We start from the raw sequence: 25838 nt of genomic DNA, 5'->3' as shown, positions 1-25838 counted from the left end.
CCGCCTGGGTGGTGTAACGGGTCTATTCACTTGCCTACCGCCAACACGAGGGACGCAGGTTAGCAGTAGCACCCCCTGTTGTTGCGGATGTCCCTGCAGACCAGTGGGGTATAAAGTACTCGAAAGCCATACTTGAGTAGAAGTACAGATATCTTACCAGAAAAAGACTTTGGTAAAAGTCAAAGTCACCTAGAATATTACTGGGGTAAAAGTCTTAACGTAGCTGACATTTTCTCTACTGAAAAAGTCATTTTCTTATATGAAATGTACTTAATGTACTTTGTTACATTACACTGCTGCAGACACAATTGTCTGTGGGTGGGAAGCCTGATTAATGGGTGCCCTGGGCGCTGCACTAGCGCCTCCTGTGGTCGGTCGGGGCGCCTGTTCAGCGCGGAGGGGAACTGAGGGGAACAGCGTGATCTTCCGCACGTGCTACATCCTCCCCGGTGAAACTCCTCGGTGTCAGGTGAAAATAAGCGGCTGGCGACTGCACATGTATCGAAGGAAGGTGCTAGTCAGACTCGTAGACTAGTCTACTAGTGAATCCACATGCATCTCAGAGGAGGCAAGTAGACACCCTCCCTAGATCAGCAGAGGGGGCGGAGCAATGATTGGAGAAACTGGACAAGAACCGAGTAAAAAATTGGGTGAAAAAAGGGGAGGTGGAGATGCTGAGCTAAGTTTTGCTGAAGGAGGTAAGTGGGAGGGGGGAACTTCAAGGGAGAGATGAAAAGCTGCATTCTGCAAAAACCCTAAAACAATTCCACATTTTATTTTATTTTTGTTTGTTTGTTTGTTTGTTTGTTTGTTTGTTTATTTATCAATTTTTCAGGGTGGTACACAACAATCAGATAACTCATTGTGGCAGAAGCTGTCTTCCTGTGTTGTTGACACTTCTCTGTTGACTCCCCTTCAGTAGTCCTGGCAGCCTGTCACTGGGTTGTCAACAACCCATTCATAATCTCAATAGACTTGCTGAATCTGTGGCTGCCCATGTTGAGCAAGCAGGGGGGCAACTGGTATCTGCAAAGCAGAAACAAAGCACATATACTGTATGTACTGTAGCCATAACGCCCGCCCCCAGCTACATCACCAGCGCCGTCCAACATGGAGCTGTGGGCGACTGATGTCAGACTGTTGTCCTCCATGGAATATTTGTGTCATTCCAGATAAGCAGCGGTGTACTCAGAGCTCTGAGGCTACACACTGCCCACAAAAACTGTCATTATAAGTCTGAAGCATGCACTGGCCAGGATGCTTGCGAGTCTTTTTAGTGAGGCAGATTTATGAGCTCAGGATCAAGAAGTTGAAAAAAATAAACAGCTAAAGTTATTCAGATGTCAAGGATGTAGAGGGCTTACAAATATAACAGCAACAGCAACAACAAATTCTTCTAAAAACTATAACGATAATCAATTAAATGGTCATAAACAGGAGGAAAATGATTTTACATTTATCACTGCCATGCCTGGATGGATGAGACTTTAAGTTGATTATTGCAAATCAAAAACAAACCAGGGCTGCCTCAAAGAGAGAGCCGCCTCTGAATTGCAATTGTGTGAAATTCGACATTGCCTCCTGGGTAAAAAGCTCCTGATGAAATCCGCCATTTGCTATTATGACAGAGAGCAAATGTGTGTCTTCAGGATATGAAGAAAAGCCTAGAGTGTGTAATTAAAAAAGGTATGAATTTAAATATTGTGAGAACGGAGCAAAATAAATGACCTCTTCAATAATGACACAGGTGATTAATGCAGTAACCCCCAGGTAAAGCAGGGGGGAAAAAAAAAATTAACCGGAAATGTGTTTCAGAGCTGCATCTACAGGAAATACTATTTCAGGGTCGCCGTAGTCTGCGCTCACTAAAAGCTGACATGCAAATAATTTATTTCTTTGATATTCTGTTTTAATAGCCTCTATGGATAATATTATGCACAGTGATGCTTACAAACCTGTTGGCTTTGAGACGACAACATGCTGACAGCTGCTTATAAATAATCCAGTCTAAGTAGCCCTGTCTGACAAAGACTGTGTTTGACTGCTTTGACACTGTGATCTCCGTTAACTGAATGTATCCCTACATGAAAAACACAGACCCAGACCAGCTGTGTTTGAGAAATGACAGCACAGCTTGGCAAATTAATTAAGCACAGAGAGATTTTTATTTTTCAAATCATAGCCCTTTCATTGATCCATTTGATCATTCGCGGGAGCTGCGGCTGTGTCCCTCCCACGGCGCTTTGGAGAAGTTCTGGCGAGGTTTTTGAGCTAAATTCCAAGTCCAATTGCAAAAGGTCAGAGCCATCGGGTGGGTCCTCTCACAGAGCTGGGCCCTTATTATAGGCACTGACCTGTAAAATATCACACAGCCTGTGAGCATGCTCAGCAAAATGATGCAATTTGAGAGGATGTCGCTCCTCACCCCTGGGTGACCCCGTCCTGGCACAATGGGAGAGGAGGAGTCTGTAGCCGGTGAGTGATAGCAGAGCAATATCTCTCTCTCTCTTTCTCTCTCTCTCTCTTCTCTCTGGTCCCATGTATTAAGGCAAGGGAAACCCCACCAGCAGTATCTTCTAATGATGGCACCTTGAACAGAGAGGTGGTACAGACCCACTGGAGGCATGTTTTCCCTACACTCTTTTAAGTGTCTCCAGGTTTGCGGTGGAAATGACGGGTGACAATGACACTCGGTGAAAAACACAGTCAGCGGTGTGTTTTTCCACATGTAACCAGAGGGCCAGGAATAGCACATGTTCAGCTTTGCTACGGCGTCTCGCTGGAATACTCAGCTAGCCAACTCGCGTTGGCTAACTCGTCTGCTAAAATATCTCCAGTGGATTCGTATCCACAGTCCGCCAGGAAGTGCTGCTGCATTCAGCCTACGTACAGTACAGCATGTCTCACCATGTTCTCCGATGCCAGCTGCTGTCTGAGGCTCCAGCCACTTTCTAGTTTTACTTCAGGACTAAAAGCCATTACCCGCCGCACGCAGTGTTATGAAAAAGTAACAGACATCGCCACAAAGGCAGCCAGACAGCGTGTGACCTAGCTTCGCACAAATACAGGCAGATAGGCAGGAGAGATCTTCAAAAGATAACAACATCTTCACTGGGAAAGAATATTATTTTGTGCTCTTCATGATGGCGGAAAAGTCAGGTTGTATTGGATCTTTGGAACAATGTGGCAGAAAAAAAACATCTAGACCTGCTATTTGAGATCAGTGCAAGAGTTTAACGACTTCAAATCCTTCACGTAGTTACTGTAATTATGAAAACTGTAGAACAAGTATATTTCCTCTTATATTGTTACACATTTCTTAAACACTATTTTCCAGATCATTGGATGATCTTCAGACCTGAAAGCCTCCCGATCAGATCAACTAGTACTGTATAAAAAAAAGTAATCGTCATAATTTTCAGTGAGCCTAATTTCAGTCAATTATCCTTATAATGACAATTTCTTCACAGCAAACGTCATTATGACGGCAATCAGCACGTTTTTATTTTCATCAGATTGAGTTAATTCGCTGAATTCGCTGGGCAATAATAAGACCAATTAGATCAAATTAATTAGCCTCAAACGCCTGATCATTTGGTGTAAAAATATGCCTTAATTAATTGGAACAAACTGACTAAGACTAGAGCAATTTGCCCTAAATGATCGGATGAAATGAACAGAAAGTTGCTGAATGTTTATTGGTGATGTGTTGGTTGTATCATTCAATGGGCCATTGAGAGAGAGGGAGAGTTGTTCATTTTTACAACTATGGATTGGATTATGTGTCAGACCATGGAGATAACAGAAATGATGAATTCTTAATCAACAACTTTGTGCATTGCAGTGAATGCAAGACCATTCTCTTTTTGTAAAATCACTGGAGCAGTCGAGTTATAGAGCATTCTTTCACCGTTTAACCGTTTTAGCTACAGGCCTGGGGCCGTTAACACTAGAAATGTATTGCAATATTTTGCCGTTACAAATGACAAAAAAAACCGATGTATGCTATTTGGATTGCTCAGAAAAAAATACTGTCAAATTATTTTTTTTATGTTCTGAAATGGCATTGTTTCTGTCAAAATGGTCCACAAAATTTACTGTTCTATGTAATATCAGACAGTGGACTTCACACTGTAATGAGTCATCAGTAAAGGCTACAGGTCAGACAGTCGAGTCATCTGTAAAGACTACAGGTCAGACAGTTGAGTAATCTGTAAAGACTACAGGTCAGACAGTGGACTTCACACTGTTCACAGCCAACAGTTGTTGATTAGCAATAATGCCTTAATTCTGCAAGCGACCTGAGAAGCCAGTTGCTCAAAGTTAATTCATTTTCTATGAGCAGAAAACCTTCAGTTGAAGGTGACCACTGACTTCTCACTCCCTTGTCAGCGCAGAAAACTTGTCTTCTGCAGATGTTTTGTTGTTGCCAGCCATGGACACGGGCCGCCTCCTGTAGTAGCATTGCTATATATCTTATTTATCATCGTAACACAAGGAAGGCACAGCCACCTGGAAACAGACAAAGAAATAAGGGGGCTGGTTGCACAAAACAAAACACCTTGAGTTACCTCAGGTTGTTTTGTGCAACCGGCCCCAGGCAGCTTGCTCATGCATGGTCTTCAGTTCCACCTCTCAAGCATCAACGTGCTGATAAAGACACACAGTGTGGTACAAGAAAAACCCCAAAAACATGTCAACATCAGACTATCCCCAAGCTTTCCATCTCAGTAACTCAGAAGCGGGCTACATACTGTGAGCACGTCCTGTATAAGAATAGTATAAACACGGCAAACAACCGCTGTATAGACTTGTTTTTGCAAAGAGGACAAGATGTAGCCTACAATAGCACATGTCAAAATGTGTACCACACGATCGGAAGGAAATACAACTTATTAATTTACCCATGCCTGCATACCTGCAAATGAGTAGTACAGGCGTGTCACAGCTAATAAACGCTCACCCAGCGAAGGGACAATACTCCAGAGGCCAGATGAGAGAGGCCGACCAATTTTGAAGAGACGATCATCAACATTGAGCGGCGTGCATGGCCGTAGCTAGCTATGAGGACGGGGAGGTCCGGACCTCCCCTAATATTTCAGAGAAAAAAATAAAACAATCTGCATGGAAAAGCATGAAAAACACGGGATCTCTTTTATTTTGAAACGAAAGGCAGGTCAGGCAGGAAGTCATCTGACGCCGCGTCCGCGGTAACTTGATTCTGAGAGAGCAGCAGCATGGTGGTGAGTGATGACTCTCTGTCTGCCTGGCGAGATAATTGAAGGTGAGCGAGCTGCGAGACAGTGAGCGAGTGAACGACAGACAGTGAGTGACACTGACAGATTTTTTAGCAACAACCAAGAAAGTAAGTGTCTAGTCTGTCTCTTAAGTAATGTTACCTGTGTGACACATTGGGATGCTACTGGCTAATCATGCATGATGCCAATTGCCAAGCTCCCGAAGTCAGGTATGCAGGTGGCTATATGCATGGTTTCAGTTTCATGACCCAATAAGTAACAAAAAGAGGTGGTGTAAAGTTAAAAACAACATAATATATTTTATTTTATTTTTCAATCGTTCCTATCAGGAATAAATAAATGTCCCTCTGTATGTTTTTTTTATTATCGATGATGACTTTGTGTGTTGTGTACGGCTTGGGTTGTGTACCTGTGTTTGTAGGTGTCATTTTGATATGAATTTGGCTAAAACAGTTTGTGTTTGTTAGTTACAATTATGTTGACAGGAGAGCTGAGCAGGTGGTGACATGAAAGAGAATATACTGAATAATGACATCACAACAGTATAATCCTAATGTTGATTTAAAATGATATATTACTCTAAATATGGCTAAAAAAGGGGGAAAAAAAAACTCAAATTTTTTTCGGCGGCGCCCTGACGGGCGCCACCGAATCCGCCTCCCCTTGCTGGACCTCCCCTATTTCGGAACCCTGGCTACGGCCCTGGCGGCGTGCCTTCATTTCCTCCCCTTCTACCACTGAGATATGAAGCCTCCCTTTGCATATTATGCAGAGACTTGACTGATCATCAGCCTTCATTGTTTAAGGTCACGGCGTTCATTAAAACTGACAGACTGACTGGGTGATACTTTGAGGTGTTGCCACTGCCTCGACCTTTGCGAAAAGTCAGCATCTGACTTGCCATTTAGGACGCGTCGGCGTGGAGCGATAAGCATTCTCGCCGAGCGCTCCACCCTCAAACCCTATCACAGCTGTGATCTCAATTAACAAGCAACAGACGGAACAAATCACGCACCAAAACTGACAGAGACAGCCACGCTCCTCCTCGCCACTGCCACAGGTCTGTTCAGTCAAGAAATAAATGATTGCTTCAAAAAGTGGCACTGCATAGTGCCATTTCTCTCCGACTCTCCCTCCATGCCTATTCACTTTACCATGACCCCCCCATTCTTTCCTCAGCTTGCTCCACCTCGCCCACGTCCCTCAGTTGACCCTTTGAACAAAGACAAATAGGATCATTTCTGTCCCTGTTTTGTCACTATGCAGCATCGTCTCTGCAGACAGTGTCAGGGTGTTGTTTGGGGAGACTCCAGCCTAGACAGACAGCTGCTCCCTCACTGCAGATCTGTGGGTGAGTGACATGGCTGGGAGTAATGCCAAGGCCCCATCTCTGACCATGGGTGTGTTCTGGTTCTCACACCATGGATTAGTTTCTTCCCCTACTAACAACCCCCAACAACCACTAACAATCCCTAGCAGGGGGAAACAAAACACCTGGATATATGCTGGATATTAATATTATGTTAAGGTTGACTTAAATCTAACGTGCAATGTATAAACTTGTGCATAGTGCATAGTTTAAAGCTGTGATAACGCGTGTGTGTATTGTACACTTAGGCAGTCGTTTGCATTGTTATGTCATTTTCAGATGGTAACTCAGACATATGGAAGCCCTGAGAGAGGCCAGAGGAAATGCATACTTTGGGGATCCAGTGAATATATTGAGATGAATATGAGAAAAAAATAATAGGTAGATCTTTTGATCCTGACAAAATGTTGTTTTTCTAGTTATTCCGCAGTTATATTTAGATAAACACAGGATAAAGAAATTGTTAGAACTTGAACTTCAGGAAGTGGATCCCTAATGAGAATACTTTTTTCCCCATCTCACTCTCATGGCTGCCATTGTGATCTAAAGCTGCCTTCTGTCAGAACTCATTATCAAGGGATCACACAAAGGATGTCGTTTATCTTTGCACTTATTCAAACTCTAAGAAACTCGGTTTTTGCCTTGGGTTCCAAATGACACCGTGGCATGTCTAAACGTCAAAATGTCTTTGGCACTTGCAGTTATCATTGCCAAACTACCGCTTTGAGGTTGGGCGTGTCTGCCAAGTAAAATAGTTTTGAGCTCTAAAGAACGCTGTCCACGTTAACAATACATACGTACATATACAATAGCGTTCCTTTCTCGCCACACACCATATAACTCTGAATTTGTAGACAAACACAGCAGTGCATTAAGGGAGGGAGTAAGTTGAACTAAGTGAGGAGAAGATAGGACTGAACGTCCTTGAGCAGTAAACAAACACAAGACAGACTAATGATACAACTGAGTTTAGCTTAAAAGCACTTCTAAGAAGACGAGACATTAGGTTGAGCTCCACCTCTCTCTCTCTTCCTCATTTTCCCTCTAATACATTCTCTCTCCCTCTCTCTCTCTCCCTCTCTCTCTCCCTCTCTCCCACTCAGTCTCCCTCTATTTTTATGCCAAAGTCACGCCCTCTTTCGGGTTAGGAACACGAACCAAGGGATTTTCCGCCATTCATTTAAAATGTTTCAATACGTTTACATGGTCAAACCAAGCGATTCAGCTATATTTAGAATTGGGAGAGACCATATAACATTTCACTCAGAGCAAAACTTTAAAACAAAACATTGAAAAAACTATTCTTTTAACCCGCCCCCCCCCCCCCCCCCAAAGTCAAAGTCATAATGTTCTATGGTCTCTTCGGATTCTAAATATAGCTGAATCGCTTGGTTTGACCGAGTAAAACTATTTTCATAAGCAATTTTATTAAACTAGGCATCGCACGTAAAACGGCATAGCTGCAAACGGCCGCCACAAAAATTGAAACAGACAAACCCACATTGCCCCTTTTATAGAGACAGACAGACAGACAGACAGACAGACAGACAGACAGACAGACAGACAGACAGACAGACAGACAGACAGACAGACAGACAGACATACAGACAGACAGATATACAGATAGATAGATAGAGAAGATAGATAGATAGATAGATAGATAGATAGATAGATAGATAGATAGATAGATAGATAGATAGATAGATAGATACCTGTAGATAGATAGATAGATAGATAGATTAGATAGGTGTCTATGAAAAAAACAATGGCAGATGAAATCCCTTGGTTCATATTTATGGCACTCTATAGTTGACTCACTCACTCTGTATCTACCAACAGGGAACCACTTTAAAGACATAATAGCCTGTCTGGAGCTGACAGTCACCTGCTAAGGTACAGCTGTAAATCGTCTTCGATTAAACTTTAATGCTGTTGACAACATTAAAGATTTACCTGAAAGCGCCTCTTGCACTACAGCACACTGTGTCACAAAACAGACAAATATAGAGTCAAACACAGCCGAATGTGGCATCGTCTCGACACGACACAGGAAGAACTGTACAGCATGTGTTACACAATCCATCTGCGTGTTTGAAAATGGGTTACGCAGATTCAGCTTGCATCAACTCATCTGGGATCTTTAACCCATCCTTTTGCTGGTGTATTTTTAAAGCACTCTTGTTGTTGTTGATTTTATATATTTGTATTTATTCTCTCTGCGTGTGTCTGTATGTGTGTGTGTTTATTGTATTCCCGGGAGGGGTGAGGCAAACGGAGTACATCAGAACAACAGCACGGTGAACAGCATCCTCCGCTCTGAGGTCCCCTTGTCTGACCCAGCGTGACACCGTGACATACTATACTGTTCACGGCTACAGAAGGGGGGGGGAGGGGGGGGGGGGCTCACTTGCTTCCTCCGATACATGTGCAGTCACCGGCCACTTATTTTCACCTGACAGCAAGAAGTTTCACTGGCAGGACGTAGCATGTGGGATGATCATGATATCCCCCCCAGTTCTCCTCCCCCTGAACATTTAGTTGTAAATCACTGACAAATCCTATACTAAGAATGTGACGTCTGTTTGTGTGTTGTGTGAGTGAGCAGAATTGTGTTCGGCCACAGCTATGCCATTTTACATGCGATCGGGCTGAATCTTTCAGGAAGTGTAAAGAGCACCCCTGCGGTTGACCGAACGGGGCCGGGTTTTTTAATTAATTAATTAGGGCCGACTGAATGGGCAAAATGTCTAATTAGTGGCAAAAATGTCTCAACACAGGTTCAGCACCACGGAGAGCCCCAGAGTAGAGCAGCACACAGGTGAGTCCAGTTTGAATCGGGCCAGTGAACTCTGGAGGAGCACACAGGTGAGCTGAGTTGTAATCAGGCACTGAAGAGGGCTCTGAAAAGCCTCTCCTGTAGGGAGAGAGAGGAGAGGCTCCATGCCAACTCTGTGAGTGAGGCCTGACTAAATGGCGAGTGACACAGGGACGGGTATTCTGCTAGTGTACTAAATTGATGATCAGCGTGTTGGGGATAACGCATTACAAAAGTAACATATTACATGTAATATATTACTTTTAGCAGTAACTCAGTAATATAACTTATTACCGATAGGATTTCAGTAATATTATACCAGTTACTTTGTCAAGTTACAAATTGAGTTACTTTTTTTAAATCAAAGCACATATTTAAATAAAGATACAATAATTTCCTAATCAAATTGTGTGTTTTTCTATGCAAATAACCACTATACTGTAGATGACAATAATAAAGTAAAAGGATAACATTTAGAATTTTGGATGGTTTACACTGACTTCAAGACAGTTGACATTCTTTTTCGGGATGGTTCTGGGGCAGCGATGTCATTCTGCTACTGCTGTTATTTTGGTAAAAGTAATGCAACAAGTTACTCTCTACACAAAGAGTGATATTGTAAAGTAACTTGTTACTTTCAAATGAAAGTAACTAGTAATATGTAGTATATTACATTTTGAAAGTAACTTGCCCAACACTGGTGATCACACCAGCCTTAACGTCCAGCCACTCATGGCATCATCCAATGCAGCAAACCAGCCATCCTAGTAGCTCTGTTACAACATGCAAAGACAATTATGTGTAAATACTTTATGTCCCAAGTCTGTTTTACACTCACCTCCAAAGAGTGCTCTCGGTGACGCTGCCGATGTGAAAGTCGTAGAGCTTGGTTAGAATCAGGATCACCTGTAATGACAGGGAATATGAATATTACAATTGTTTCACAGCCAAAGTTAGGTCACATTGTGTTTTGACACATCAAAGTTTAAAACAATATTATACACTGTATCACAATCCTGGGCGGGGATTTTACTGTCAACTGTGTATTATGTTTGTTTCATTGCTTTTGGCCAGAACTGTGCTGTGTCCAAATGACTGTAATCCGAGCGGGTGCCATCTTTATGCATGTGGTCCAGGTCCAGTACCAGATTGTTGGATCTCCCTTGTTGATATGTGTAGTTTTAAAATCATTACAATTAGGCTTTGATGTGAACGCACACATGGCTTCCTTTCCTGAGATGTTCTGTTTATGCAGTGAACAGCTGTGCAACAAACACCCGAGTGCTGAAATTACTTGATTGTGGTAACTTCACATGTTTTTCAATTCTAGAACTAAATTACTTCTTTCTTTTTAATCAGAATGCTGTTACTTCTTATATTGTTTTATTTATTTATTGTGGTTTCTATAAATGAGGTCGGTCTGCATTGGTCTTCTAATCTTCCAACACAATCATGTGAAATACTATATGCAATTCTTTCAATATCTCCAATTCATGTGCAATACAAGCATGATACTGCTACTACTTCGTTAAATTGCTAATTTTCTGGTTTGCCACACTTGGTTGTTAATACGGTTTATATCTTTGAATCTATTATATCTTTATTTGTTTATATATTGTATATTTCCTCTAACTTGTCGTATTCCTATGTACTCTATGTAACTTGTGCACCAACCACATCAAGTCAATTTGTGCAAACATACATTGGCCAAAACAAATAAGTCTATTCTATTCTATTCTATTCTAAAAAAATAATGACAGTATTGCATTTTAAAATGATAAACACTTGGCAGCACAAGCATCATGTTTGAAGTGAGTAACACAAAAATACTGTCAGTTACTTACTACTTAGTTACAACTTTTGAAGGTAATTTTCCTTTACACTGTTCATGAATGATTGAAAAACAATCATTCATCATAACAAGGTCCTGGGAGGCTATACTGCTTTATTGCATTATTAATAACACCACTAGTAATCAATGATGTGTACAGTATATGCGACTTTGAAACGTTTCTCTCTTGATGCAGCAGTGGAGAGAGCTTGATCTAGCATGCTTTGTGCTCACAGCTTTGGTCTCTCCTCTCTTCTGGAGAGATCGTCAGCGGGCGGGGCACTTTGATAAGCACTGTGCGAGTCTTCAGAGCAAGTCTGCTGTGAGAGAAGCGCTGGTCAGTTTTCATACTCCAGCACACTACTGTGATTTGGACTCAGTGGAGCTTGTGACAACGGATGGGTGCTGCTGCTGCTGCTGCTGCTGCTCATAATAAACATCATCACGACTCTGAAGATAGGGCTCGAGGATTGCAGAAGCAGCGAGGGGTCAAAAACAGACAAAGACCTCTAATAGGATCCACTGATTCCATCCATGGCGAGCTACTGCGCAAAAAACATCAAGCCCTCTGCTGCACCGAGAGAGAAAGACAGACAGCTGGGAGATAGAAAGTTGAAATGAGATGAGAGGTAATACTGCAGGAAAAAACACTGTTTATTTCATACTACCATCTGCTAACATGCACGGCTGACATTTAGCTCCGGGTTAGAGAATTAAATCGGTGTTGGTGGTGAAATTAGTTAAACAAATGTGAAAACACGGCAAGGAGGGACTCGTGCGAACCCTCAATTAATTTCGCATTTATCACACACGTGACCTCACCAGGGGACAGATCCGTTTGCATAATAGATGCTATTTTCATACATCAGTCCGTGTGTTGTTTTCTGTCCTGTTTTCCTTCCCCTCGACTAAATGACTCCTCCTCCTCCTTATTATCATCCCTGTCCCTCGTTAGCGTCTCCTTCCCTCCCGTGACGAGCGTAATATGTTCTTCAGCGCGACTTGACACGCCTGACTTGAGTTACATGGCTGGCCATGTCTGGCCTCCACTCGCCCGACAGGCACCAGCGGTCAGGCGCAGATAAGAAAGCGAACACTCTGTAGAGATGGAAAAAAAACAACAGTTGGTATCCGCGACCCCCCCGTGATCCTTATGTCCTCGCTTAGTCTTCCAGGACCTTTCCACTCCTTGGCAGAGCCTGGCTATCCCCAGATGCCCTGTGGACGAGCCCGCCTCGCACCGCGCGCCACGGACCCTTGGAGGATGCCACACTGCCCCACACTGTGACTCAAGACGACTGTGCGCTCACGGTTTAGGCCCGGAAAGACTGCCACTGCTCGGGAGAGGGTGATGTTGAAAAAGGAGAAGCATTTGATTGTCGCCATGCTGGTGGAATTCAGAGCACAAACTCCACTTACTGTATGTGTTTATACTGGATCTATGTGTGCATGTCACTGTGCCAGGGGGGGGAGAGAGGGAGAGCACGCAGAGTTTTGGGGTTGTGCGTATATGTGTGTAGTGTGTACGTGAGCATTTGTGTGTAAATGAGTGTGTTTCAGTGTCTCAGAGAGAGAGAGAGAGAGAGAGAGAGAGAGAGAGAGAGAGAGAGTGTGTGTGTGTGTGTGTGTGTGTGTGTGTGTGTGTGTGTGGGGGGGGGGGGGGGGTGTCAGTGTGTGTGGGTGTGAGATATCCCATGGGCTTTGTGCTGTCAGAAATGTGTGGTCTCAGCGGCTGGGGGGCGACACACAGGGACACGGAGCGGTCTCCTCCCCATATGACAGCTTGAATTTGAAATTCACATTGAATAACCAGGACACCAGCTCCGAACACACACGCGCGCTGTTGAGATAGGCCGCAGATGAAGCACTATGCGGCCTAAATGTTACGGCTTAGCTCATGAGTCACCAAGGCCGCGGAGCCAATCTGTCCGTTGCGCCATAGGCATTCAGCAGAATGGACATTGCAGCCAAAAAGCAGAAGTATGGAACTCACAAATATAAGGTCTTAAGTCATGTGAAATGATTGGTTATAATTAACAAACTAAGCAATGCATAAGGATTTATAATTGACATGAATAATAATCTCTATCTGTCATAAATCATATCATATCATGTATCATCTAAATCATACGTTTAATCTTTGAGAATGAAATGTATCAGGGTAATCAAGAAATGTGTTGATGAAATATGTATTACAAGGGATTCAATGAGCCGTGTTACCTGGTAATGGAATATAGGTTACGAGGGATTAAATGATTGAGAGATGTAGTGATTGATTGTGACGACAGTCGATCAGTACATGTTACAATCAATGAGCCATTATTACAATCAGTGGTGATAATGATCATTATTAATGATAAGCTGTTGTTGATGATTGAGCCAGTATTAATTGTCAATTATCGAGAGATGAATTGACTAGGTGTGATTGACATGAGTATTGAAACCAAGGTATTAAAAGGTTAAAGATGTTAGTGCTATGTGAAATGTTCATTAAGCAGAGTGAATAGAAATCATGTAGTCTTGTGATCTTGTGATGACTATTACACAAGAGACACCAGTCATGTGACTTCTGAGCGAATACGGGAATTCGTGTCAACCGAATACGGGAATTTCCATTAATTGCGAAATCAAGACAGAGCGATAACCATATATGGACAGAAGCGAGGTGGAGCGATGGTGAATGGCCAGCATTTGAACAGGCCTCTCTGTACATGGGTCACACAAACATTATAAAAGTAATTGGCTCAAATACATCGTGGCCAGTCTGCATCGAAGAGGATCCCACACAGAAGAGGATCTTACTCTGGACCCAACTAAGGACTAGACTTGTGAGCCGCACATCGGGAGGTGCGCGAGGATCTATCTCAGTGACCCACGGGCAGAGCTACAAAAGAGACTGGACATTTCCCCACACTGAGGTAGTGTATTGGACTTTGCCTGTACCTTCCAGGCTCATCACCACAGCGAGAAGAGGAGACTGAGCCTATATCGAGAGGACGCACAGGATGGATTTATAGTGATGTTTGTGGATTGCACAGGATGGATTTATAGTGATGTTTGTGGATTGCACAGGATGGATTTAAAGTGATGTCTGTGGATTAATAGGTTGCTTGAGAGGAGGAGGCAGAAGTGAGCTCAGCGGACCTAGGAATGACCATGCACCGAGGCTCTCTGGCACTTCCCCATTCGACACTGGACGCGGGCGTTCAGTGAGTCACAGGCTGGAGGAGAAAGGGCCCACTGGCTCATGCTGAAACTCAGTAGGCCACATCAATCAATCCTCTTTTTATCCATCACCACTCCGAAAGGACGCAGCACCTCCGTGCTCAGCCATACCGCTCAACGTTGACGGTGAAGAGGAAGTTTCTTGACGAAGAAACAACTTCAGTCTATCCCCACCATAGCAAATTGGATAAGTACATCCCAATTAGTGAAGAAGCTCATTAGCAACCATAATATGTAATTGTATTATCATGAAATTGTATTATTAATCAATGCTAATGCTGCACCTTGCTAAACTCTATAAATAAAACAAATCAATTGGATTTAAAGTAACGAAGTGGACAATGATTTATGTGTTATTCCCCTTGATGGTAATCATATGGTTAAAAGGTGCGTGTGACACACTAATGGTTACTGGTTGAAATAGCAGCGCCCCTACGACTTAAACAGCCGTTAAACATTACCTAGTCGATAACAAGTGCAAGATTCAGAGGAACAAGCTGCCATAAAAACAGACTTGACCAGTTTTAGCGCCCGTCTCCAGGCTGGTCGGACAAGACCGCTAAAGCTGGTGGTAGATTGGGGTGAGAAGTCTGGAACACCATTCCGGCAGTTAGCGCTAGGCGAATTGTTCCCACCTAACTGCTTAATCAAAGTGCAGAAGCTAGTTGGAGTTATACACAACTGAGCTGCACTTTCTAACCCTTATAACGGAGAGCAGTTTCTACCAATTAGTGATCGGTCTTCACTGGATTGAGAACAATTGGCAGAGAATCACGACATGGCGCCCGAACAGGGACCCTAGCGGACAAGCGGGGCCCCAACTGAGAAGGATTCCAGCGGAAAAGAGCCGCTGAACTGCGGGGAAGCAACCCACAGAAAGGCGCGCGGAACGGGAGCAACCAGTCCGAGTGCCAACAGCCGGCGCCCTGAGAGTGAATCAGAGCGGCCGGTGCCGCAAAACTGCAACGCAGTAAGCGGGAAAAAAGGAGTGGTAGCCTACGGGGAGCCCCAGCGGGGAGGGCCCCGAGGCCTGACACTGAACAGCCAACCTGACAGGTTAAACCTGACAGGTTAAATTTTAGCCTAGAACTCATCCGTGATTCAGAAGCGCTATGAGCGGGACTGAGTGACAGGCGACTCGAGACGACAAAGACAGAAGAGGAGATGGAAGGGACTCCATCTCCCCTGACCCTGAGGGGGGGGGAAGAACTCCCCCCCTCAGAACCTGGAGCAATGAGCGAAGCCGGGGGGATGGGGAGAGCACCCTCACCCCCGGCCCAGGTGACCAGAGATGATGAAGATGCCAGGACAAAGGAGGACAAGTTGCAGCCCCCAGCTCAGATGCAAGGGGGGAGAGAGGAAAAGCAGAAAAGCCCGGAAGAAGAGCCGCTATGGGAGCAGCAAGACGACACGGGAGAGGTGGGAGTACACCCGCCACCCCCACGCCTGCTGCTAACACATACGGCATCACAGACGGTAGTTGGGGAAGAAGAAAAGATGTTCACTCTGCACGTCCGTGGGAGAAAACGGTTTGCGTGGCTGAGGGAATGCAACGATGGCTTGGAGAAAATGGCGGATATCCGAATGCAGAACCAGGCGCCCCTCTCCAAGCCACGAAGAGCGGCCCCAAGCTCCGCACCTACAGGCCCAGCTAAAACCCCCGTGGAGAAACCTCACAGCAACCCTCTTCAATTCCTCTCCATGAAAGAGTACAAGAAACTGTCCGTTGAACAGAGAGAGGTCCTCAGGCTGGCCAGAGAGCACGCCAAGGGCTGGAAGAAGTGACGACATCAAAGGCACGGGTCACTCTGGACCAAACCTGCGGGGAGAGGGAGACAATATCATCACCTTGGAGGAGAGAGTTCCCCCCCGGCAAGCACCAGAGCAGAGGTGTCAATGACCCGTGAAAGCCTCAGGAAAATAGGACACCTAAAGGAAAGAAGAAATCTCCCAAAGTGCCTTAAAAGACTTTGGAATAATAACCACAGAATATATAAGAATAATCAAGAAGAAACAAAATAAACCCAGACAGTCATTTCTCTCCAGGCTGTGAAAATAAATTGTGTGCATTTGACGGAGAAAGGGGAAGTGATACCAGCAGCGCTGCACAGCCTTGGAAAAGCTAGGAAGAGGAAGTGAAACTCCAGCCTGGCTGACTACAACATCGGAGCGAGATCCACTTTGGGCCGCCAACGAAGCAGAGGTGCCCTCAACACAGAGATGTGAGTACAAGTACCATGCTCTATTCATCGCACACCCTGCGGCTGCTAAACGAGGATATGGCCAGCCATTCCCTCAGACTGCCTCCAAGCAGGGAGGCCCGCTGCTTCTGACCAGATCAGCTTCCTCTCCTTCGCCCGAGACACTGTAAGCGCCAACAGCCCACCGGTGGCAGCGGTGAGCCCCTGCCCTAAAGACGCCTCCCTGTTTCCTATATGATGGCAACGAAGACGCAGGAGTGGTGGCCTTCTGGAGTTACACTCTAACCACTGTGGAAAGAAAATACCCCCTGGCAGAGAAAGAGCTGGCGGTCCTAACCAGATACTGGCTTGCGATAAAAGATCTAGCGCAAGGCCAGAAGATCAAGGTCATCACAGAGAGCCAGGTGCACCGGTTCCTGACCAAGGGTACGCTTGCGGGCACCAAAGCCACAAACACCCGTTGGGGACATTGGGAGAACATCTTCCTGGATCCGGAGTTGATGTGTGGATGACCTGGGCCCGGCCCTGCCCACTCAAAAGAAATCACCAAAGACAGAACACAAGGAGGGGGAGATGCCATATGATTATGTTCTGTACACGGATGGATCGAGGAAAGGACCAGATGAAATGGCCATTTGGGGCTTCATACTGAAGACTAGTGAAGGCCAGGAACAAAGGCAACTGAGCAAAGGCAAAGGTATGACCCACGACAGCGCACAGGCGGGAGAAGTGAGCGCGCTGCTGGAGGGCCTGCTGGAGCTGGAAAAGTGCAAAGATCAATTGGCAGATAATAACGAAATAGATGATCCAAGGTTTGATCTCTTCCCTGGAGGGAAATATGGCAAAGAAAAATGACAGTGACTTTCTTTACAAAAGAGGAAGTGCGGGAGCCAGGCCAGGGCCTGAAGAGGAATGAGATGAGGTAAAAATAGACATTGCTGTTAATCTGCAACACACTCCACTGTAGGAAAATATCACCCAAGCTGGCTTCATAAAAAGCACCCAGATAATTCTGGGTCATCTGCAACTCAAGAAACTCATAAGTCCTGTACAAGACTCATCTAATGGAGCTGACACTAAAAGCAGCTGCATTGTAAACTGAATGGATTTGAAGGAGCCCAGGGAAACTGGCGCACTTCAAAAACGAAGTAGGCCGCTTCGTCCAAGAGAGAAGAGTGTCTTTGTCGGCATCGAGAAGTGGGACAACGCACCCAGCAAAGCCGGGTGGTCCAAGAGGGTCCGTGGAGGGGGTGATTGGTGGTGGGCTACAGGACCGCTCAGCCATGCAGTCATCCGCCCCACACGGAACAGGAAATGGAGAATCAACGCTGGATGGCCTAGAATTAGAAACGTCGAGTAGAGGGGGTGCTGGAGCCGGAGGGTCTTGATTAAAAGCCATTGCGCCGACAGGCCCTCTATCTCCAAAGAGACCCTTTTACAGACGTCGAGCCGGGAGGCCGAGAAAGAGGAAGAGACTGAGAAAGGATGGCATCCAGGAAGTGAACGATTTCGAGGAACGAAAAATGAGTGTGTTGACTCAAACCATTTCCAAACTAGAGGGAGAACCAGTAACCTATGGCTAGTAACGCACCTAGCCTCCCACCCTATACAGACTAGCCACTGTTTATGGGGTGGTTGTCATGTGGGAAAACACCTCAGGACTGTGGGCCCAACAGGACTGATGAAATGAGTCTGCTAAAAAATAATTCCTGTCAGAGAAGAGAGAAGTTGTGAAACACCTCCAACATCCAGCGTATGGCGATCCAGAAGGCTGGATGCGCTACAGACTGGGTGCGGAGGAGAGATGATGATGAAATGACCGCAGAGATGCTGGACTAAAGGTAGTTCCAGCTATTCTGCACCATCACGGTGCAGAGTCAGGGACCCTAACTCACAAAAGGGTCCACTACCAAACGATCAGGTACTTCCAGCAGGACGGCTGGGAAGTACAACCAGAGACTCTGTTTGTTGCAAGGGACTGCAACAGCTTATAGTCAAACCAAGCCTACTGAACAGGTGTGCTGAATCTGGGCAGAGAAGCCTGGATGGCCGCAATCAAGGCAGCGGTGGTGTGGACCAGCACCACACCCGATCAGGATCTCCACCAAGGGAGATCCGATAGGCTAGAAGGCCAGAAGCCCCTCCTCCGGAAGGGGGAGGAGTCAACCACTATAATAACCCCAACGCAGTGCAGCTGGGTCATATTATTTCCTGGAGGCCGCACACGAAGGAAGAAGAGACAACAGACACCACAAACACCAGGAGGGACCGACGTGGTTATGGTAGAAGTCTGTTTGAAAATTGAAACGTTTGGCTTCTTATTATTTGTTCTGCTGACGGTGCTGTTCTGCATCTGCTATAAAGACACTATCAAAAGGAATTTCTGGCCTCGAATACCAGACCCTGGACTCAGTTTTTTGGCGGGGTGGCCCTCCCAGGGAAATAATGACCCCAGAAAGGTGGTGACAAACGCTCGCACGACTACAGTACCCACAGACTGGCAGAACTTGAGAATGAATTGCAGCGGTACAGCAAACACCTCCAGACCAAGACGAACAGCAGCGACGATGGCAGACAGCACTACCAATGCAGAGCCAGGGGGGTTTCAGGGACCAGGGCGTTTCTATGAGGGCATGCTCGCCACATCTTTATCCTCCCACCCCATAGAGGATTTTTCCTACCGCTCTCAAAACGCTCAACCGGCGCGTCAGAGTCAATATAGCCTCATCCGAGGTCCGCAGGAAGGAGAGTTCAGCCCAGCAGCCAGCGTAAGCAACCAGGGCTATGTCAACGCACCGCTGGCCTACTCTCCTCCCCTCCTGCTACCACACCACTGGCCTCCGTGCGCAATGGCCACCACGGGAAGCATCAGCAGGGAGAGGCAGGACCACTGTCAGCTGCGGGAGGTCAGTGTTTTGCCAAACCAGGAAACAGAGACACAGAGAAACGCCAGGAAAGAAAAAGAAAGACAAAGAAATGCAGAAAGAAGGTGGCAGAAAGAGGTTTTCGAATGCTACATGACGGCAGAACAAAGGGCTATGCAGGACGAGAACCTGAGGCTGCGGAGACAGGTGGAGAGGCTCGAACAGGAAGTGAACACCCTCCTGGATGTCTTGCTGCCGCTCCAATGCTCCGGGGGCGCAGGAGGAGAGATGTTGACGAAGCAGTTACTCAATTGAGGATTATGTGGTAAAGAGGTACATCGTGGTAAAAAGGTACATCGTGGTAAAAAGGTACATCGTGGTAAAAAGGTACATCTTGGTAAAAGGCGCGGGGAGTAGAAAGCCCGCCGCAGACCCCCCCAATGCGGCTGCCAGCCGCATGGTCAGGCACGCATGTGCCCTGTTAACGGCCTATAAATACACTGCCGTGTAATCCGCCCGATATGGGAGAAACAATCTGGACTAATTTTTGGACTAATTTTTCTGGAAACAATCTGGACTAATTTTTGGACTAATTTTTCTGGAAACAATTTGGACTAATTTTTCAGACTAAATTTTTGGAGCACATTCCGATCGTATGTGGATTACTCAATTTACACCTTTGTGTTTCCTGTGGATTACTTTCCCAAGTGGACTGTTTTTCTATGGATTACTTTTTCTGTTTCCCTGCTTGCTTGGCGCAAGCTTAAAGGCTCATTATAATCAGTGTGAACAATAAATATTAAACAGACTTTGTGAAGCCAAGCTGACTGAGTCTCAGTCCGCGTCGTCAGAGGGGCCCTGACGCCCCTGACCCCCGTGTGGCATCCCACCTCCAGCGCTCAGCTGACCCCTAACGATGGCGGGGGGGGATGTCATCGATCGTGCTTGCCGTGAGCGAGGAGTAATACTCAGTGATGCTCAAATTTTGCAGTTTGTTGCTGTAAGGTTTGACTATTACACAACTCTTGCAAGTCATAACCAGCGGATTAATGGAGTACGGAGCCCACTGTCATCGTTGCCCTCCCTAACGGGGGAGGATAATGATGCGCTCTCACAACACGGCGGCGCGGAGAGCCCGCTGGTGATTGATGCTCCTGGGCCCGGCCCAGACGAGCCCATTGCTTCTAACACCTTCCTGGTCAGTACCGACACCGAGGGAGGACTTCCGTGACAGGGGTACAGGTGACAGAGCTGAAGCCGAGGAGAGGGTGTTGAGATAGGCCGCAGATGAAGCACTATGCGGCCTAAATGTTACGGCTTAGCTCATGAGTCACCAAGGCCGCGGAGCCAATCTGTCCGTTGCGCCATAGGCATTCAGCAGAATGGACATTGCAGCCAAAAAGCAGAAGTATGGAACTCACAAATATAAGGTCTTAAGTCATGTGAAATGATTGGTTATAATTAACAAACTAAGCAATGCATAAGGATTTATAATTGACATGAATAATAATCTCTATCTGTCATAAATCATATCATATCATGTATCATCTAAATCATACGTTTAATCTTTGAGAATGAAATGTATCAGGGTAATCAAGAAATGTGTTGATGAAATATGTATTACAAGGGATTCAATGAGCCGTGTTACCTGGTAATGGAATATAGGTTACGAGGGATTAAATGATTGAGAGATGTAGTGATTGATTGTGACGACAGTCGATCAGTACATGTTACAATCAATGAGCCATTATTACAATCAGTGGTGATAATGATCATTATTAATGATAAGCTGTTGTTGATGATTGAGCCAGTATTAATTGTCAATTATCGAGAGATGAATTGACTAGGTGTGATTGACATGAGTATTGAAACCAAGGTATTAAAAGGTTAAAGATGTTAGTGCTATGTGAAATGTTCATTAAGCAGAGTGAATAGAAATCATGTAGTCTTGTGATCTTGTGATGACTATTACACAAGAGACACCAGTCATGTGACTTCTGAGCGAATACGGGAATTCGTGTCAACCGAATACGGGAATTTCCATTAATTGCGAAATCAAGACAGAGCGATAACCATATATGGACAGAAGCGAGGTGGAGCGATGGTGAATGGCCAGCATTTGAACAGGCCTCTCTGTACATGGGTCACACAAACATTATAAAAGTAATTGGCTCAAATACATCGTGGCCAGTCTGCATCGAAGAGGATCCCACACAGAAGAGGATCTTACTCTGGACCCAACTAAGGACTAGACTTGTGAGCCGCACATCGGGAGGTGCGCGAGGATCTATCTCAGTGACCCACGGGCAGAGCTACAAAAGAGACTGGACATTTCCCCACACTGAGGTAGTGTATTGGACTTTGCCTGTACCTTCCAGGCTCATCACCACAGCGAGAAGAGGAGACTGAGCCTATATCGAGAGGACGCACAGGATGGATTTATAGTGATGTTTGTGGATTGCACAGGATGGATTTATAGTGATGTTTGTGGATTGCACAGGATGGATTTAAAGTGATGTCTGTGGATTAATAGGTTGCTTGAGAGGAGGAGGCAGAAGTGAGCTCAGCGGACCTAGGAATGACCATGCACCGAGGCTCTCTGGCACTTCCCCATTCGACACTGGACGCGGGCGTTCAGTGAGTCACAGGCTGGAGGAGAAAGGGCCCACTGGCTCATGCTGAAACTCAGTAGGCCACATCAATCAATCCTCTTTTTATCCATCACCACTCCGAAAGGACGCAGCACCTCCGTGCTCAGCCATACCGCTCAACGTTGATGGTGAAGAGGAAGTTTCTTGACGAAGAAACAACTTCAGTCTATCCCCACCATAGCAAATTGGATAAGTACATCCCAATTAGTGAAGAAGCTCATTAGCAACCATAATATGTAATTGTATTATCATGAAATTGTATTATTAATCAATGCTAATGCTGCACCTTGCTAAACTCTATAAATAAAACAAATCAATTGGATTTAAAGTAACGAAGTGGACAATGATTTATGTGTTATTCCCCTTGATGGTAATCATATGGTTAAAAGGTGCGTGTGACACACTAATGGTTACTGGTTGAAATAGCAGCGCCCCTACGACTTAAACAGCCGTTAAACATTACCTAGTCGATAACAAGTGCAAGATTCAGAGGAACAAGCTGCCATAAAAACAGACTTGACCAGTTTTAGCGCCCGTCTCCAGGCTGGTCGGACAAGACCGCTAAAGCTGGTGGTAGATTGGGGTGAGAAGTCTGGAACACCATTCCGGCAGTTAGCGCTAGGCGAATTGTTCCCACCTAACTGCTTAATCAAAGTGCAGAAGCTAGTTGGAGTTATACACAACTGAGCTGCACTTTCTAACCCTTATAACGGAGAGCAGTTTCTACCAATTAGTGATCGGTCTTCACTGGATTGAGAACAATTGGCAGAGAATCACGACAGCGCGCACGCACGCACACACACACACGCGCGCACACGCGCACACACACACACACACACACACACACACACACACACACACACACACACACACACACACACAGGATACCAGCTCCAAAAATGGGGGGGAAATACTTTTGTCGTGTCTCTTCAAATGCTCCTCATGGAAATCTTGCTCAGCCAACCTCACAAAGAATACAGAAGGTGAATGTATTCAGCCACAGACCTGAATGTGAACGAACACCACTGTCTGTGTGCAATATGTCTGTGTGTGCAATATGTCTGTGTACGACAATATGTCTGTGTGCAATATGTCTGTGTGCAATATGTCTGTGTGTGCAATATGTCTGTGTACGACAATATGTCGAGGAACAGCCGGCACAATCTCTTACTGTTTGTTTACACACTCGCTCACCGTCGTTTATGTTGTTTGTTCAACACACACTGAGTATAATATAAGGACAAGACTGCCACACGCACGCACGCACGCACGCACGCAGTGCAGGGGTGGGTGATACTGTATGGCCCTAAAATAATATCACGATATTTCAGGATATTTCTGCGATAACGATATTCTTGATGATTATGACAAAATACTGAAAAAATATTTGAATATTCATTTTAAGAACATACAATTCCAACAAAATAAGTGTTATAGTTTTATATCTCAGCATAAATGGAACAGTTTGCCTTCAAATATTCAAATAATAATAATATGCCTTCAAATATTACTGTGGTTTGTTGTACATGCTCTTTTGTAACCAAACCACTTCGACATTACAGTACTGGAGCCACTCCCCTTTTTGGAATTAACTCCTCCCCCATGGAGCTGCTTTAAGCCATGCTTGTTGCTGTGCGTACCTCACGCCGTTATGCAGCCTGTGACGTCATTCCATCAGCAAGTCGGAATATTGCCATTATCACAATATCACGATATGAATTTTTGACAATATGATAATAAACTGTAACGATATATCGATAACGATACGGCACACCCCTTGCACGCACACACGTGCGCGCGCACACACACACACACACACACACACACACACACACACACAACGTTGACAGGGTGGCTGTATTTCAAGTACACTCTCCCCTTCTGAAACCCCAACTGACCTGCATTTACCAAATGAAAATGTCAGTCAGGCTACACTCGCATTACCCTTATTGCCTCTGCAATTAACCAAGTGTGGCAACAACATATTATTAGCAGAGCTAAATGTCCCATGTCCACAAAGACTAACCATACAGTAGTGCACTGCCAACCACCATTCTGAATATTGATTTAGCTCACAGTGTGCTAATGGCAGACAGAGCTTCTGACTTTTCAGCTGTGTGATCTTGACCTGAAGAGCCGTCGCCTTCCATGGTGGTCAACTAAGCTATGCACTATGCAGTATGCAGTATGCACTATGCAGTATGCACTATGCAGTATGCACTATGCAGTAGCAAGGCCACTAAATTAAACATGGTTTTCAATGGTGGGCAGTGGAAAACTGGTCACATCCCAGGGCACAGGAGATTGGGTAGTGTGTTGTAAAATCATGTTGAAGCCAACCACTGGAAACGTCCAAAGCACGCCCTGCGGTGACAGACATATTGTGCATGGTGTTATCATTTATTAAACTCAAAGAAAGATCCCGGTGGGGGAAACATGTCGGGGGGGGGGGGGATCCAAATATCTCAAACTTGACTCCACACTACTCATGGCACAGACACAGTCAAACTACAATTATACAAATACAAATACTATAATAAATATCAAAGGTGTTTGCCTCTGTCCCTGAAGAATCAAGCCCTCGCTGCCTTTGATTAGAAAAATGCCATGGCATTTTACTATTGCTTGTCACACACACACACACACACACACACACACACACGCACGCACACACACACACACACACGCACACATACAGTACACGCACACACACCCTACACACACACACACACACACGCACACACCCTACACACACACACACACACATCCAAAAACAACGCTTTATGAGACAGTCAACACCAAGATGGCAGCTGGAACCGATCGTTATCTAGAAGTGATTAACGCTCTTCGCCTTTCAGCAGCATGTCAACAGCAGAGCAACGACTCTGTCAAGTGGTGGGAGCTGTTTATGAAACGCGACGGCTAACTGCTGCCTCCAGATCTGGCTAAGACCGAAATCAGTGAATCCTTTGTCATAATTTGTCAATGAAAAAATGAAGCTATTGACCTAACAGTAAGCGGATACAGTCGCAGCGAGCCGTTTTCTAATAGAATCCATGAATGGAGAGAAATAGAGCGCTGAGAAGAGAGAGTCTAACATAAAGGACTCCGTATGTGTCATCTGTCATCGCCTCCATTTTTTGGTTTATTGGGAGACAGATGGAGAGGGGGGAGGAAGGTTGTGGAGAAAGAAAGAAATTAAGAAAGCAATAACGAGAGAAAGAGAGAAATATTCCTATTCATTCGCCTTAATAACAAAATGCCCTTCAACAGTGAGCAGCTCTTTTCAAACATTCAACTATTTGGGCTATGTATGAAGGAGTCTATCTACCCTAATCTACCCACGGGCACGTTGCAGTCTGTGCTTTATGGACAGTAGCAGCTAGCCAGGGGCCATCTGCGCAGGGTAGCCCACAAACACTATAATCCCAGGCTCCATGTCAGGCTTAAATAGTGCGGGAGCGTCGAGCGGAAGGAAAGGCTCGCCCTATAGGAGAACTGGAAGGAGCTGCACAGGTCTGACTGTGACAATACAGGAGCGCTTATCAAAGCTGTCCGGGGCATGTTTCTGTCACGCTGTGCGCTAAAGGGGAACGGGTGAGGCACCAACACACCAACCGCTGT

At 45.3% G+C, this 25838-nt stretch overlaps 1 protein-coding gene across 1 annotated transcript in view; it reads right to left on the bottom strand.

Annotated features, from left to right (window-relative positions):
• sorcs3a (sortilin related VPS10 domain containing receptor 3a) overlaps positions 1 to 25838 on the bottom strand; it is a gene marked incomplete at both ends in the record, with an annotated part of 256176 nt that overhangs the window by 108637 nt on the left and 121701 nt on the right. The window contains one exon of the mRNA XM_083655384.1: positions 10281 to 10348. Within this exon, the coding sequence (XP_083511510.1) occupies positions 10281 to 10348 (68 nt within the window). The remainder of the gene's footprint in view (positions 1 to 10280; positions 10349 to 25838) is intronic.

Source organism: Poromitra crassiceps, assembly GCF_964638095.1.
Source record: "Poromitra crassiceps genome assembly, chromosome: 19".
NCBI classification, from domain to species: domain Eukaryota; kingdom Metazoa; phylum Chordata; class Actinopteri; order Beryciformes; family Melamphaidae; genus Poromitra; species Poromitra crassiceps.
This window is presented reverse-complemented; position numbering and strand designations above follow the sequence as displayed.